General features: G+C 46.5%; 1 protein-coding gene across 1 annotated transcript in view; it reads right to left on the bottom strand.

Moving 5' to 3' along the window:
- Window positions 1–16,095, bottom strand: part of LOC115308870 (peptidylglycine alpha-hydroxylating monooxygenase-like) — a 51,485-nt gene that overhangs the window by 11,274 nt on the left and 24,116 nt on the right. Inside the window, exons 6-10 of the mRNA XM_042289010.1 lie at window positions 13,343–13,407; window positions 12,242–12,322; window positions 7,630–7,706; window positions 7,475–7,525; window positions 6,626–6,675 (exon numbers count right to left, since the gene is read on the bottom strand). Coding sequence (XP_042144944.1) covers window positions 6,626–6,675; window positions 7,475–7,525; window positions 7,630–7,706; window positions 12,242–12,322; window positions 13,343–13,407 — 324 coding nt within the window. The remainder of the gene's footprint in view (window positions 1–6,625; window positions 6,676–7,474; window positions 7,526–7,629; window positions 7,707–12,241; window positions 12,323–13,342; window positions 13,408–16,095) is intronic.

Consider the following 16,095-nt stretch of genomic DNA (forward strand, 5'->3'; position numbering starts at 1 on the left):
CATCCTCATTCCCCTTTTCCTTTTGTCTCCTCTCTTCCTTGTGTGAGCATGTGTTTTTAGACTTCGAACTTCATACTTGACCTCTTTCTTCCTGCCTCTATTCTCCTTCCCATCTCATCGCTCACCTTCCCCCTCAACCGTCTCCCTTTTCCCCTCCTCTGTCTATGAGACAATGGCTACCGCCAGTCGTCTCACTTGCAGTGTGCTGCAATGAGCCGCCACTTTTTGAGTTTTCCGAATAGAGTGCTGAGCTGTAAATTGGACTGAAATATGAGCTTCTGCATGTAACTATTTCAAATTTTCAACCAGGGTGTATCTTATACTGCACGCTCCAAGATTTCTCTAAATCTCTATGGCAAGCACTGGCGCAGACAACCTAGACAGGGCGAGAGTAAGAACCACCCAGTCGCTCGATTTGACCCGAGTCCGTCGTGAAATTAGTCCTCGCTTCTATTTTAAATAGTAGAAATCATTTTGCAGCAAGCTCGGGTCGGATAGAGCAGTCGGTCGACCCCAAGAGCTCTCTGCGACCTGGCCGTAGGGTAATCATGTTCGTATTTTTCACAGAAACAGAGCTACGCTTCGAAAATAACGCAATAGAGCACACAACTAAAATACACTTTTGGTGATAATTTTAGCTAGCTACATGTTCCAAATTAATTTACAGGCTACGACTCTCATGCCATCCTATACATGTTCGGGAGGTCTTTGGGTCGTCGCGTCACCAGCGCGAGTTTTCCACCTTTGATAACACAATAACACCCCATGACTTCACCCTCTTGTTATCTTTAGCATGCGTTCCAAAAGCTGGACATTCGAATGACCTTAACCTAAAAGCTATGATGAGGGTGCATGCTAGCTCGTGAATATTGGAAGCAAGGAAATGCCATACACACAAATGAATTCAATTTTATCATAAACCTTTTGGACAGATATTTTTTTAATTTTCTGCAATCTTTCCAGGGTACATTTTGAACATTTGTTTCAAACACGCCCGTCACAAGCATTAGAGCGGTCTTTCTGTTTGTAAAAAAATAAAAATGTTTGAACAAGAGAATCAACATTGAACTATTATAAGTTTGGTATCTTCGTGTATCCTTGACCAGCCTCCGTGTGATGTGGTGATGCGTCACATTTCGTCACATTAGGCCAACATCGCTGCATAACATTGCCCGTATGTCAGGATGGAAATGTTACCAAGAGGTTATTTCTAAACGTTGCTCCAATGTTGCTTCTCTAACATTCCTGGAACGTTTGCCTATGTGATGTAACGTTACATGACGTTCAGTGACATTCAAACAATGTTACAGGAGAACGTTTCTGTTACGTTAGTTTTCAAACATTGCTATAACATACCCAAATGTGCCCCAACGTTACATTACATTTGTGACATTCCAGTTACGTTATGGCAACATATGGTGCTACTAGGGTTGCTGTTTGAGGCGAGGACGGGTGTTCTGCGAACCAGAACATACAGAGTGAAGTACCAGGAAATTGATACAGTGTGCACTGTTTGTGGAGAGGAGGACGAGACGGCTGAGCACTTGATACTCTACTGTAAAGGGCTTCACCCTATGCCTACCGAAGACAACATAGATTTAATAAAGTCATTGGGTTTTAGAGACAGCGAAGGGAGAGTGGATTTCAAGACTGTAGAGATTACCAAGCAAACATTAAGTGAATGGTGGCAGAAATCGAGAGAAAACTAGGTATTTTCTTATTCACTGATGGCAAGGGGGTTTCATAGCCTCACTTTCTTTGCACTGCGGAGTGAATATAGATTTCACATTTAAATATTCTAAGCTTAAATGGTAAAACAAAATGGCTAGGTGGCGTAAGCTACCGCCCGATCCAAAGGGCTCAGCCGTATTCATCCATCCATCATCCATCCATCCATCCACGGTGGCCGCGGAATAATGCAGCCTTTCGGATGCCCGTCGAATGAACACTATCTGATTCTTCGCACCGCGTGTCCAGCCCACGTCATGTCCTCACCTAAAGAGTGTATCTTACACCGTGACCACGACCGACTGAGACAAGACCGGTTTTTAATCCTCTTGTGACGGCTTACAACCAGCTCCGCAGCAGCGCATCCGGTCGTGAGCCGTCGCAGGAGAGGCGTAAAAACCGGTCTTGTCTAATACCCCATTTACACGGTCGTGAAGGTTCCTTTTGCTAAAGGACCCTTATAATGAGCGGTGAATCACTTCTCGATCTTCCGCGCGTGACAAGTGCTCGCGACCCAAGAGAGTGGGCTGATTCAGCGATTGCAAAGGGATCTATGTTAAAGGTATCTTTAGGCTGGCCGTGCGAATGGGGTATTAGTCGGTCGTACTCGGCTGCAAGTGTGTGAACGGGCCTCGAGACGAGACCAGTTTGGTGACTGCCTGCGATGCAGCAATGCAGCCGGTCGTAGGCTGCCCCACAAGGGGCTTAAAAAACAGGATTTTCGCATCGCGACTTCTGCAGCTCTTTAAATTTCACTTCATGGTACGCAGGGTGACCATGTCACACTGCTCAAACATCTTTGCAAAAGACACGGCCAAGCGTGTTTGATTCATACACATGCGTGTATGCTTCGGACATGTCTACGACACTATCTGTATAATCAATGTGACAGGTCTGTCGTACAAGGAAGAAATACGGCACAGAGAGTGTGTGCACACTGTCTCTTGTATGATGTATACATGACTCGCACATGGTGTCATTCAAAGAGCACTTCGATAACGACCAGAGAATAGGGGAAGAAGGAGCTCCCCTCTTATCAGGATTCTCCTTTGGGACTCCCGTATTTGTGCAGACGTCGCTATTTTCCTCCCAGAAGATTATACATGCCTTGCAAGTGACGTCACGCTAGCGAAGGGCCGTCGAGTCAACCACCAGCATGGTGGATACCGGTGTTCGACATCATCATGTGACGTAGGTGCAAGGCATGTATAGAAGATTAACCCGTCACTCAAAATTCTTACAAAGTAGCTTCCCTCTCCTCCTCTTACATGGTGGTCAAAAGTATGTGATGTGACGTCAGTGCAAGCCATCTATTGGCAGTGCAGTGACCTCTGGAGCGGCAAGGCCGGTAGTGCTGATGTTTTCGACGTCAGATAAAGAGGCCAACCCGGAGCACGGTTCGGCGACGAGTGCTGCGTCAGCGTTGTTCGGCTCAGACTCGGGTCCTCACTGATTAGACACGAGTTCCGGCCGAACGCTGACGTCACAGTCGCATCCGGTCCGTGTCTCGCGCTGGCCTCCAGTAGTTGACGTGGGAGAGTCAGCAGTATGGCCTTGTTGTGCAGGGTGTTTTAGAGCGCAGCTCTTAGGGGCCCGTTCCCGGCTTGAGCGGCGTCGCCGTCGGCGTCGGCGTAACCAAGGTCATCCCAAGGTCACGTGGCCCCAAGGTCATCCCAAGGTCACGTGACCCCCAAGGTCACCCTAAGGTCACGTGACACCCAAAGTCACGTGACCCCCCCGAGGTCACGTGACCCCCCCCCCGAAGTCACGTGACACCCCCAGGTCACGTGACTTCGGGGGGCATCCGCATCGTCATCATCACAGATGACGTCATCAGTGACGTCACTGATGACGTCACCGACATCCGCATCGTCATCATCGCTGATGACGTCATCGGAGACCGCATCGTCATCGTCACTGATGACGTCATCAGTGACGTCACTGATGACATCATCGGCATGGTCACGTGACTCCCCAAGGTCACGTGACCCCCCCCCCCAGGTCACTTCACCTCCCAGTACCCTTCCCTCCTCCTCCTCAAGAGCTGCGCTCTAATTCGGTGTTACAGGAAGTTCTAAACGGCTTTCACTTTTTTTTTTAGGCTATACAGATTTGTTTTTAAAATAATAGCCATAGAAGCTACACTGATGCGGTTTGTACAGATGAGTTTAGGGTGACCACCCGTCCCGTACTCGCGGCACTTTACCGCATTGAGGGCTCGTGTCCCGCGTCCCGCGAGAAATTCCCAAATCTTCTGAATGTCCCGCATTTCACAGTGTCATATAATTCACTCTGAAACTCGTGCTGCCGAAGAACGGCGCGGAGGTCGCTGGGTGATCGTGCGAATCGCAATGGTACGCCATTTTCTCTCCAAGCATTGCGGGAAGCGACCGTCGTTTTTGTAGGAGACCCGACGCGCATGCGCCGTTCTGCATCTCCCCTTGGTGGCAAAATATTTTAAAAAAGAAAATTGCTCGCTAAAAGTTTAAATATAAAATATTGTAATTATTTTCAAACCGCTGTGTAAAACGAAAGGAGGTGCTGCGTTTTTTTTTTTTTAAATATTGAACACAATTACACAAGGCAAAAAAGCCTGCAACTCACAACAGTCGAAAAGTAACAATGTTTAAAATTTGCATATGAACATGTTGATAAAAGTCAGCGTTTACAGGAAACAATAACCTGAAAAAGATTTACTGTCTTATTTCCATCTGCGTTGAGTTCTGCTACAGTCGATTTTTATGTTTTCGACTTTCAGCACATTTAATAACATATTTGGCATAGAATACATATCACTAGGAGTGCGAGGTACTTCAGCTTAATTGCTCCAATAGAATTAGTAGGTGTATGAACACCACATGATATTAAATGTGTTAACATAGGCTCGGTTCGTGGTGTGCGTGTTAATAAATTTCCTCTACCTTACCTCCCCCCCAGCCCCGCTTGTCCCGCATTTCGCTAGCATGAAGGTGGTCACCCTAGGTGAGTTATACGGCCACGAAAAGTCAAATAACTAGCTAAAATTTGTTAACTTTTAAGTAGGTGAAATTGAACTTTATGGTTAAAATTAGAAATTTGCTGAGCGTTGTCGATAACCACTCACTACGTCGGTGATTCGAAGACTTTGAGCTCGTGGGAAGCACGGGAGTTATACTCCTGCTGCGCGAGTGGTAACTTCAGCGCTCTACCGTGCTTACCACGTGCTCCAAGTCCCCCTACAAGTGAACAATTTAGTGGTTCTCGATAACGCTCAACAAGTTTATCTTTGGAACCATACGTATATTTTCACAAAATAAATTTATTTAACATATCTTAGTTAAATAGCCTACTTATCATGACAGTTAGAGCTCTACATTATGTTCCCCTGACCAGTGGCGTAGCCAGGGAAATAGACGTAATACGGGGTGTGGGAATTCGCGTACCGCCGCCGATTCGCCGTTTCCCACGTGGTCCGTCAACAACCCGAGTCCAGCCTGGTTCTTTCACGGGAGCGGGATTCCGCTCCCAGTTTATTGGTACAATAAAACACAACACTACAAAACACTCAATCTAAACTACAAATACAAGCTACATTACACAATTATTTACAAATGCACGTTAAGCCTAAAGCTAAACACAACGAAGGCCCTTAGGCCTCGCGTCCCGCGATATCCTAGAACCGGTCGCCACCCACTTGCCTGCCAGTGCCTGCGTCTCGGTCGCGTCCGGAGTTCTTAGAGGCCTCTCGCCCCCTGCCCCACCGAGTATATCTATCGATGGGCGAGGAGGTTTCTCCTCGTCTGCCACGGGGTAAAGTCCCTCGATGGATGGATGGATGGATGAATACGGCTGAGCCCTTTGGATCGGGCGGTAGCTTACGCCACCTAGCCATTTTGTTTTACCCTTTAAGCTTAGAATATTTAAATGTGAAATCTATATTCACTCCGCAGTGCAAAGAAAGTGAGGCTATGAAACCCCCTTGCCATCAGTGGATAAGAAAATACCTAGTTTTCTCTCGATTTCTGCCACCATTCACTTAATCTTTGCTTGGTAATCTCTACAGTCTTGAAATCCACTCTCCCTTCGCTGTCTCTAAAACCCAATGACTTTATTAAATCTATGTTGTCTTCGGTAGGCATAGGGTGAAGCCCTTTACAGTAGAGTATCAAGTGCTCAGCCGTCTCGTCCTCCTCTCCACAAGCAGTGCACACTGTATCAATTTCCTGGTACTTCACTCTGTATGTTCTTTTTTTTCACTTGTTTTTTCACTGCAGCGCCCTCCAGTGGCTAGGAGAGAAAGCGGCGCGTCGGGAGCCGAATTCGAGATCCCGATCGGCCCCGCGGCAACACGACCATGTGATTGTGTCGCGGCCAAGATTGGCCGAATGGTTTGATGGGCGCCCTCGTGAATTCACGGTGCGCCATAAGGGGGCTGCCTCCCTCCCTCCTCGAAAAAATTCTGCCCGTGACCATATTACTCATTGGCTCAAGCGGCATTAGTACAGCTTTCACGGCTTTTATTAAAACAAACCCATGAAGCCTAAAAATAAAATAAATAAATAAATAAATAACGCCCCGTAGGAGGCGTTGCCCTAGCAAACATCAAAACTACGCAGAAGTATCTATAAACCTCGAATATTTCCATTAAACTCGAAAGCCCAGTCAAATTGAGCACACTATTATTTGAGTCGACATCAATACCCCTGTTTTACGGGCACGTAAAGAGCTTCAGAATGAACCCATTTGAAGAATCGGCGAAACAGTTCTCGGTCACTGCTCTGCTGCACACGTGTCCATCGCAGTGCGCTAATTTGTTAAATCTTTAAAAAAAGTAATGTTTAGTTTTTTATGGTTTCCTGCATAATGAATGTCAAAAGGCACAGCAGGTATCTGCGTAAATCAATCAACAAATCATTACCCGTCATAGGTGTCTCTGCTCCTATAATTGTACATGGAGCAGCGTGCTGCCTGCAATGAGTAAGTTAAACAAGTGAGGTCATATATTCAATTTTATTTGTTCTAATTAAAGAAATGTCAGCTGTAAGAGTAAAGCACTCCAAAGAGCAAGAAGTACAGCCTCGGTGTCACCTGCCTCAGACATACAGATGACCCTATAGTCGGTGGCAGGTTAGGAGTTCGGGGGAAGCTCTGCCCACCTCCCTTCTAGCGTTCGCTCTGCTAAAGTGGAAAGGGGTGGGAGGAGTTCCCCTGTCATTTACTATGAAGTCCCCAGAGAGCATTCTTAATATAGAGGTAGGTATAAGCAATGTCGCAAAAAAAGGCTAATAATTTTTTTTAGTTCCATCAAGTGCAATAATGCCTTGAAATTCCTAAAGTAATCAATGATATTCTCACTTCAAGCAATAATACTTGTTCACATATAGGTTGTTTGCACATGACGTCAATCCGCCATTTTGTTGTTAGTTTATTTTCTCAAACAAATTTACTACGTTGAAGGATTACATCGTAACCGGTTGAAATAGCGTCAGCGGCGCTCTACGCATTTCAGAAGGCATGTAAATCCTTGAAATGCTCGAGTTTGGCACACGCCATACAGTTCGCAACAACAAAATGGTGGACGAAATTACGTCAGTGATAACACCCTATTGTGGACAAGTGAATTAGGAAATTATAAGAAAATAATCCCCTCAATTGTTTGAGCTTACAATTTGGAAACGCCTTCTTTTAACTACAGCCACTGTGACTCGACAATCGAGGAAACAAGGACTAAAAATAAAGCAACAATGTCACGCTACAATTTCCTTACCAAGATGTCTCCCCTGACAATTGTTACGGCACTTTTAGCAGGATAAAACATCTGGAAAAGCAAGTAAGCACTTAGAAAGATACCTTGGTGACTTTCTTGCATATGCGCAGAAAATTCTATATCATTTTTACGAATAAAAAAACGAATGAATTCACTTGGGCTTCGAGAGGATTGTGCTTGCCGATGTTGATCCAGGTCCCGTTCTTCACCACGTAACCAGTCACCAATTTCCCTAGAAATGACGTCATCGTAAGATTTACTATAATAATGACTACTAGATATGCACCTCTCTTTGCCCTTCAAGTCCAGAAGGTGAGTACGTTGGTGCAATTGCGCTTTACCGAAAGGAGGAACATACTGACGGACGGGCGACTTGTTTGGCGTGTCATCTCGTCCGTCCCTATGTTTACTCTGTCAGCGTGTCCTTGACCCTTTTACAGCGAAGCTGTTTATGGCTAGGGTTCCGTGGATTTTTCGTGTACGTCAACGGAAATCGCAGCGCCCTCTCTCTGTCGTTGTTCCAAGCGCTTGCCTGCCTAGTTCCTTCCGTTCTCCCGGAGTGGCGGTCCCGTTGCGCGGTCTAGGCGGTCTATGGATAGGGTTTCGTGTATTTTTCGTGTGCGTCAACAAAAACTCGCACCGCCTTCTCTTTGTCGTCGCTCCAAGCGCTTGCGTGCATGGTTTCCTTTTCTTCCACTCTCCCGGTGTGGTGGTCCCGTCACGCGTGTCTAGTTTCCTCTGGCTCCTCGGGGAGGCGATAGTCGTCAACGCAAATTTATATGAAGAACCAGAAAGACAAGTTTCCGTTCTCTATTTTCAATTTCACTTCCCTCGTCGTAATGGGGAGGCCGCGTATAGTCCGGACTCTCGAAGAGCAACGCGCCTACGAAGAGCAAGGGCGAGAACGGCAACGACAATGTCAGCGGCGGCAGCGGGCGGCAAACACTAACGCCTGTGTCGTGTGTTAAACAGCTTCGCTGGTCATCTACCTTCACAAAGTGGAATGCCTTGTAATTTTTTTATACTTATCTTTTCCTGAATGCATCATATTCTTTTTTTAATTTATCGTTTCTGCTCGCTGGAGCCAATTACCAGGTTGTTACAAAATTAAAACATAAATTTGATTTCTTTTTTTCTTTAGGGGCAGCAGGTTTTCTTTCGTGTTGAAGTTGTATTAATCTGCGACTGTCAGTCATGGTGTTTGTCTTGACTATGGAAAGTAGGGTACAGTGCAGTGGCTATGCCATGATCATTGGCATTCAGCTTTGCCCCTGGCTTAGATAGGAGCTGCGAACATGAGGTTACATCTTTAAGGGCTGTCTTCATTGTCCGACTTATCATATGTTTAGGTTAAGTTTACTAATGAACCGTGGTGTAATATAAGGTGTTTTTTTAAAGCTTAATTAACAGATTTGTTTTAGGAAAGCCGTGGAAACTACACTTACGCGATTTGTGCAGGAGAGGTTACGGCCAGGGGGACATAATATACGGGGCTAATCATAACGATCAGTCGGCTAAAGAGGTAAATTTGTTGAATTAACTTTTTAATTAGTGAATATAGGCATGTGGTTCCAATTAAAAACTTACAGAGCGTCATCGAAAACCACTAAATCAATACTTCTAGGAAATACTTTGAGCGCGTGGAAAGCGTGGTAGGGTGCTGAAGGTACAGTGCTAATCACACTTGTTTATAACGCGCGAGCGTGCGGCTTTCTCCGGGGAGCGCTAGACTGGTGGCATTCACGGAAGCAAAGCCAATCACGTGGCGCACCATGGAATGGCCCGCTCGAGGGGTGTCCTGCCCACTCTATCAGCTGGCGGCGAACGCGGAAGGCTGCTCGCACGCTTTTTACAAACATCATTGCTCGAACAATAAACACACCAAAGCATGAAAACGTATCAACGATGTCGTCATCAAAAAACAAAAATATATCATAAAGCACTTTACTTTTATCGCTTATCAAGCTGATAGAGTGGGCAGGACACCCCTCGAGCGGGCCGTTCCATGTTGCGCCAAGTGACTAGCTTAGTTTCCGCGAATGGCACCAGTCTAGCGCTCCTCGGAGAAAGCCGCACGCTCGCGCCATTTTGAGAGCGAGAGAGAAAAGGGGAAAGGGCTACCGGCGCTTTCCCCCTTTCTGATTGTGTAGAAAGAGTGGAAGTCCTGGATGAGAGGCATGGCCGGTGTTGGGCGTCTGCAGTGCTCCAACTTTGTTCGCGCTTTCTTCTACGTTTCAAACTCCCAAACTTAATTAGAGCCATGGTCTTGGATGGCGACAGTCCCCCGGTCATCGGGACACCATTGCTGGGTGATAGGGTGCACGAATAACGACAGAAAGCGTCGAATACTGTCCGAGGGCTTATATGTAGCTTGCATGGAATCCGGCAAGGCAAGTACGGCTGGAATGTTTTTAAGCTCCGTTGCTTTCCGCATGACTGGAAATGATGAACCATTTATACATTTTTGCTTGCAATGGGCCTATTTCAACGGAGCCGCTTTTAGTTGTAATCAACAAGCGATACATGAAACGGGAACCTCAATTAACTTTGTAAACGCCCGGAGCTGCTACATATCGTCTTGGTGTGCTGTTTTTATCTTCGTGCCCCTGTTCTTATATTTCCTTGTGAATGAACGACGAAGACGCTCTAGATGTACTTTTATCGAACCGCAGAAAGCCTCGAAGCAGCCACGAATTATTTTACTATTTGATGCAATATTTTGGGTAGTCACCTCCAATTTCTATAGCTGGCACGTTCGCTGCCGCTGCTCCCCCCGTCGCCACACTGGCTGATGCCATGACTCAAACAAAGAAGCGTGCACACTGGGCTTGAAAACGCAGATCCCGGCGGCGGAAATAAGCCTTCAACTAAGTGTTGTAGATGATAAAATCGATTCAGTCACCACTGCAAATTATCACTATTAAGATAAAATTAAGTTACGAAATTTTACAAGCTGAAACAGCAGTTATCATGAGAAAACTCGCACGCACATTGCGAGCTTACCCCATGTTCATCGGTGGTACAGCGTTCGGTGCGCGCTCCATTCACGAAACGTTCCGAGCGAAGTCGAGAGGATGGCGTTGAGGAAACGCCTTTTCGGTTTACGGACGCAATCCACTGCCCCCGGAGACAGGGGTCATGTGGAAAGCGATGAAGCCCAAAGACATTGCAGGCGCTCTCGCCTTGCTGGATTCCTTGCAAGCTATGTCCTCGGACAGTATTCTATGCTTTCTGTTTTTATTCCTGCACGCTATGACCCAGCAATGGTGTCCCGATGACCGGGGGACTGTTGCCATCGAAGCCTCTGGCTCTAATTAAGTTTGCGAGTTTAAAACAGGAAAGAAAGCGCGAACGAAGTTCGCGCACAGCAGACACCCAACAGCGGCGAAGCCTCTCATCCGGGACTTTCACTCTTTCTACACAATCAGAAAGGAGGAAAGCGCCGGTAGCCCTTTCCCCTTTTCTCTCTCGCCCTCTTTCAGTAAAACGGTCTATAGACAAGTGTGATTAGCACTGTACCACTCGTGGAGCAGGCACAAGGCTGGGGCTGCGATAACAGACGGAAAAATAGCGCGGGCGCCTTATCCCACCGGTAGTTTCGCTCCCGCTGCACAAGTGGTAACTTTAGCGCACTACTTCTCACGCGCTCAATGTACTTCCAAAGATTACTGATTTAGTGGGGAGGAGGTGGAGGGAGGAGGAGGAGGAGGGAAGAGGAGGAGAGATGCCAGCTACCCGTTGTGCAGGCAAGTGATATCACCACTCATAAATCACAGAGAGGCACGCATGAAAACGTGGTGTACTCGTTGTCCAAGTGGCCATCTACATGGGTAAGGGTTTGTGCCCATCAATCTCTGTGGCACGTCAGACGAAGTTGGTGAACTTTGTGCCGCCAAGGTCGACAACGGCTTGCTCATGGTAGCTCTGTATCTCTCGCTTATGGCAGCTCACCGAATATTTCGTGCAAGACAAAGAAGAACTTCATACCGGTCCTGCAGGAAAACATCCCATTGACCCCGAGGGACGTGCATTCGCTGTTCTGCTGTGCCATCTCGGGGAAGCACGCTCAAGACTAATGCTGAGGAAATCAAAAACCTCGGGCAGTCTTCGACAGAGCCGACAGCAAGTAGGATGACATCGAGAGAATAACGTGCTTTGTCAAAGTGTTGACTTTAACGGTGTCTTGTTCTCCCGTCTGGGTCCTGCTGTCCTGTTTCCTGGCACCGGCAGAACTTAGACAGAGTAAAGCTTCCAGATGTGAGAACTACATTTCCTATCTCCGGACAAGCGGTCAGCGAGAATATCAGAATATATACATCTTTCTCCGATTGTTTAGCACGGTATATCGCAAAATCGGAATACCTCAAGAGAGGATCAGGAAGAGGAAGGGAGGGGGAGGAGCAGGGGTCGAGGGGAGAAGCACGCGAGGAGGAGGAGGGGAGGAGGAAGGGGTACAAATGAGGAGGAAGGGCATACTCTCCCCTCAGTACCCTCCCCTCCTCCTCAAAAGCTGCGTTCTAATGTGGCGTTACAGGAAGTGGTAAACGTCTTTCATTTTTAAAACAAATCTGTTAGGCTTAAACAAAAAACAGAACACCCGGAATAGCCGCGACATATTTTGTTCACGCTTCTTGCTTCGTTCCTCGACGTTCTAAACGGCTAATGTAACAGTCTCATGAATCAGGGGTGATAATGACAATCTGTATCTTGCTACGCCCTTTGTTTCTGAAGTTGTCAAAGTGTCCAATGTGCTTTCATCACACTCACCGAGCGAGTGCGTGTGGGTCCGAAACGCAAACGGGTATAGGGTTATGTTATCCTTGAACTGGCAGGCAACCTCCATGTTTTCTGCAAACAAGAGAGTCACTAGTGAATCCAATTCACGAAATATGAAGCACCGAAGTCACATGGTTCCTCCACGGGAATGTAGCGCCATTGTCTTCCCTGCCTGCTAGCATCAGACATTCAGCTCAGTTATATTACCTCAAACATGCTCAAGAGAGCAAGAGAGCTCAATAGAGTATTTACAATATAATGCATAACAATAAAAACAAAAGCAAAAAAAAAAAAAAACTACAGATTTTGCAAAAATAAATAACACATTTCACGATTTTCTTTTCTTTTTTTTTCAGTTTTGTGGACAATGTGCGTGGGCAATGAGTTCCAGTCGGAAATGGCGGGAGAGAGTGGAGAGTCTTGAAATATGTTAGTTCTGGAGAAGTTCTGTATCTTAGTATCACAAGCTGATACTAACATACAGACGATCAAAACCTCGCAAGGCTGATCGGTCCCTCTTCATGCCATGGCAATCGCCATTTTGGTTCCTTAAAATCTTGGAAGCTTTGAAAGCGTCATCCTACCAGTCATGCCTAGATCGCTGTGGAACAACACTTAACTGACTGCTTTCCTCGCCAACGTAAGCGTCTGTGAAACTATGTATGCAATCAACTTATCAATCATGCTTATCTCCACATATATCTTACAGTAACATTGGTACGCTTGTTTCCCCTGTCTCTGTAATAGACTTCTCTATAAAATTACCCGTCGTCACCAGCGAATTCAGACCGGCCCATCAAGGATGGAGAGGCCCTGGAAGAAACTGCTCATTCCATGAACCAAAATGGCGACCATACAGGGAACTTGGCGCTACTTTCCCCATTATCTAGTGGCTTTATTAAGCGCTATAAACTAGTCACCGACGAGATAAGAACGGCGCCTCGTGAAACCCGAGCGTGCACGTGCAGGCTAAGCACGATGGACGTCAACTGGCGTGTGTGCCGCCCGCAAGAGACATCCTGCCGCGTTCTTGCCTCGACAGTGATCATAATCGATTAAATTCGATTCTACGCGAACGATGTCTTCTCTCACCCCAATGCCTGGCGGGAATCATGCCTCCTGCCCTTATTCTTAAAACTCCCGCTCTCCTCCTCACCCTAAAAAAAAAAAAAAAAAAAAAAAAAAAAAAACAGGAGAACGTGGTCAGTATGTGACTCACTAAATATGCGGGTTAATTTATTATTTAGCGACCTTGCTCAGCATTGTGGAAGTGTACCTATTACATCTGGGCCTGCGTCAAAGGGGCACTGAAGTCGATTCTGAGATTGTCCTTTTGCGGTGACAGCTCAGTCTAGACGCTCTAAGCATCCCAACAAGCCCGAAATCACAACCGGGCGCAGCTTATTTCCTCGTTAAAAGCGTGTTCAAAGATGACGACACGCCCTTTTTGGGAACAATTATCTTTCCAGTGAAGTGGTCGACGAAGGGCGCTTGTCGGCGAGTTGGAAGCGAAGGCTTCGCCCACGGTGAAAAAGAGGAGTCTTATCTGAATGTGTACCTATCAGACTCTGTTCGAAACGATATAATACACCCATTCGGAGTCTGCGCGTACTGTCGGGCTTTCATTCGTCCACCCAGTGTAGTTCGTGAGAAAAAAGAGTTCACATTTTTTTCTCTTTTTCCGAGATGAATAGGCGGTTCTGTAATATAGGACTTGGTAAATGCGAGAACTAACAGATTTCAAAGAATATAAGATCAAAAACGACCTTTTCCAGAATTGACTTCAGTGCCCCTTTAAATCCGTGTGTAGCAAGGTATACCCAAATGTTGTAGTGACGACCGAGTGACATTGTTGTACTATTTTGTTTCAGCGTTTTTGGAATTACAACAGAGATAGAAGAGCAAGTTAACTACACGATAAAGCACAAGAGAAATAAGGCCGGTTCTCACATGCAGCGAAGCGCTAATGTAGCGCTACTCACGTGCCGTCAGCTACTTATCGTCTGCCATGGGCAGCAGTTTTGACGGTGCGATACAAAGCTGGTGAACGCTCCCGTCGGCACGTGCTTAGCGCGAGGTCAGCGCTATGCTTGTAGCGCTCCGCTGCATGTGTGAACAGGCCTATAGTCGCACTGAAACATTTTCAAGAATATAAACGCAAACATTAAGGCCGGTTCTCACATGCAGCGAAGCGCTGATGTAGCGCTCCTCACGTGTCGTCAGCTACTTATCGTCTGCCATGAGCAACAGTTTTGACTCTGCGATACAAAGTTGGTGAACGCTCCCGTCAGCACGCGCTTAGCACGAGGTCAGCGCTATCTATGTTGCGCTCCGCTGCATGTGTGAACACGCCTTTAGGCCCAGCTGAATATCGATATTCACTAAATTAGTGATGAAGTACATCTATGTAATGAATAAAAATTAATAATAATAATAATAATAATAATAGCAATAAAAATTATTTAGACTTAGAAGAATGGATAGTTGGGCGAGTTGGTGGGGATTCATCGTAGGAAATAGCGCGAAAAACAGACGAGGACCAAGAAGAAACACACGGGACGAGCGCTGTTTTGACAACATCAATAAAACTATATGTGTTGGGATAGAAGACCTCAAACCGACTTTCCAACCATTTATTTTTTCTCTGTTAGCAACATTCGTTTTACAAGGTGTCCCTCATAAATATTTAGTGTTTTTTCATCGCAAAAGTAAATTACACAATGCCAAACGCTCATTCTCCTCCAAAATATGGCGGACCGAACAAGGTGGCAGAGTTTCAACATTAACCGTTATGTCATTTAAATAACTCATAAGGGATTTTTTGAAAATTCTCCCGTTCGGGTTTTCGTGTTCAGCGCCGTGTATTCGAGAGCTAATTCGAGAGCTCAGTCAACCAACATCCTCTAAAAAAAAAAAAAAAAAAACGTATAATTTTTGCGTAAGATAACGTGTATAGTTCTGAAACTGGGCACCTGGTTCAGCCAGCTAGCGCTACATTTGAGCGAAGAATGACCCTTCGGCACTACGTAATCTGTGTTTGCCAAAAAAAAAAAAAAGTCCGAGGACACCTAAGCACTTCTTATGAGTTGTGAGTGCAAAAGCATGCTGCCTGCGACGTATTGCTTCCGCCTCCCATTGTCGAAGGACCTCGTCCTCTTGCCGCCTGAGACGCTTTGAATCGCGACCCGCTTGCGCCTCCCGACGGCCGAGCGCGCGCTCTCGTGAAGTGGCCGCGCCGTGCTGAGCTCGGCCGTGCAACCTCCCCGGAGTCTGCCCGTGCGAGCTCCAGGCTCCGCGGCCAGCCGCTTTCTCTTACCGGCGGCCCGGCCGCAGCGCCGCTGTAGAGAGAGCTTCTCTGGTGGCGTTCCTTGGAACTACGCCGCTTGAGAGCCAATGGGAGCGTCGTTCCTCGAGACTATGACGCGGGCCAGCCATTGGGAGTCTATCCATCAGATTTCTGCTACAAACGACAGGCTTCGCTCCATTTGGACAGGGAAAGGTGCCGTTTGGCGCAGCTTTAAAAGCTGATGACGTCGGTTCGCTTCATGGGACAGTTAACGCTTTCGCAATAAAAGCTTGTCAGTGTTGTTTTTTTTTTTAGGGGGGGGGGGGGACACCTTTTTTGCTAATCTAGTAGGAATATGCAGTAAAGGCTACGTATGCACGTAGTTTTAAAGCTTTGGCAATGCGTGTTTTTTCTTTTTTTTGCCGTTCAAGTGTTTTGCTGTCGCACGTACCTGCACCAAAACCGAAAGTCTCGCGCCGTCATTTTCTTACCTCGCCCACACCATGTGCACTTTGCACCGAGATTTTTTGTTTTGTTTTGTTCTGTCGTACACTTTCCT

The sequence above is a fragment of the Ixodes scapularis genome, unplaced genomic scaffold (assembly GCF_016920785.2).
Source record: "Ixodes scapularis isolate PalLabHiFi unplaced genomic scaffold, ASM1692078v2 PGA_scaffold11__112_contigs__length_91849675, whole genome shotgun sequence".
NCBI classification, from domain to species: domain Eukaryota; kingdom Metazoa; phylum Arthropoda; class Arachnida; order Ixodida; family Ixodidae; genus Ixodes; species Ixodes scapularis.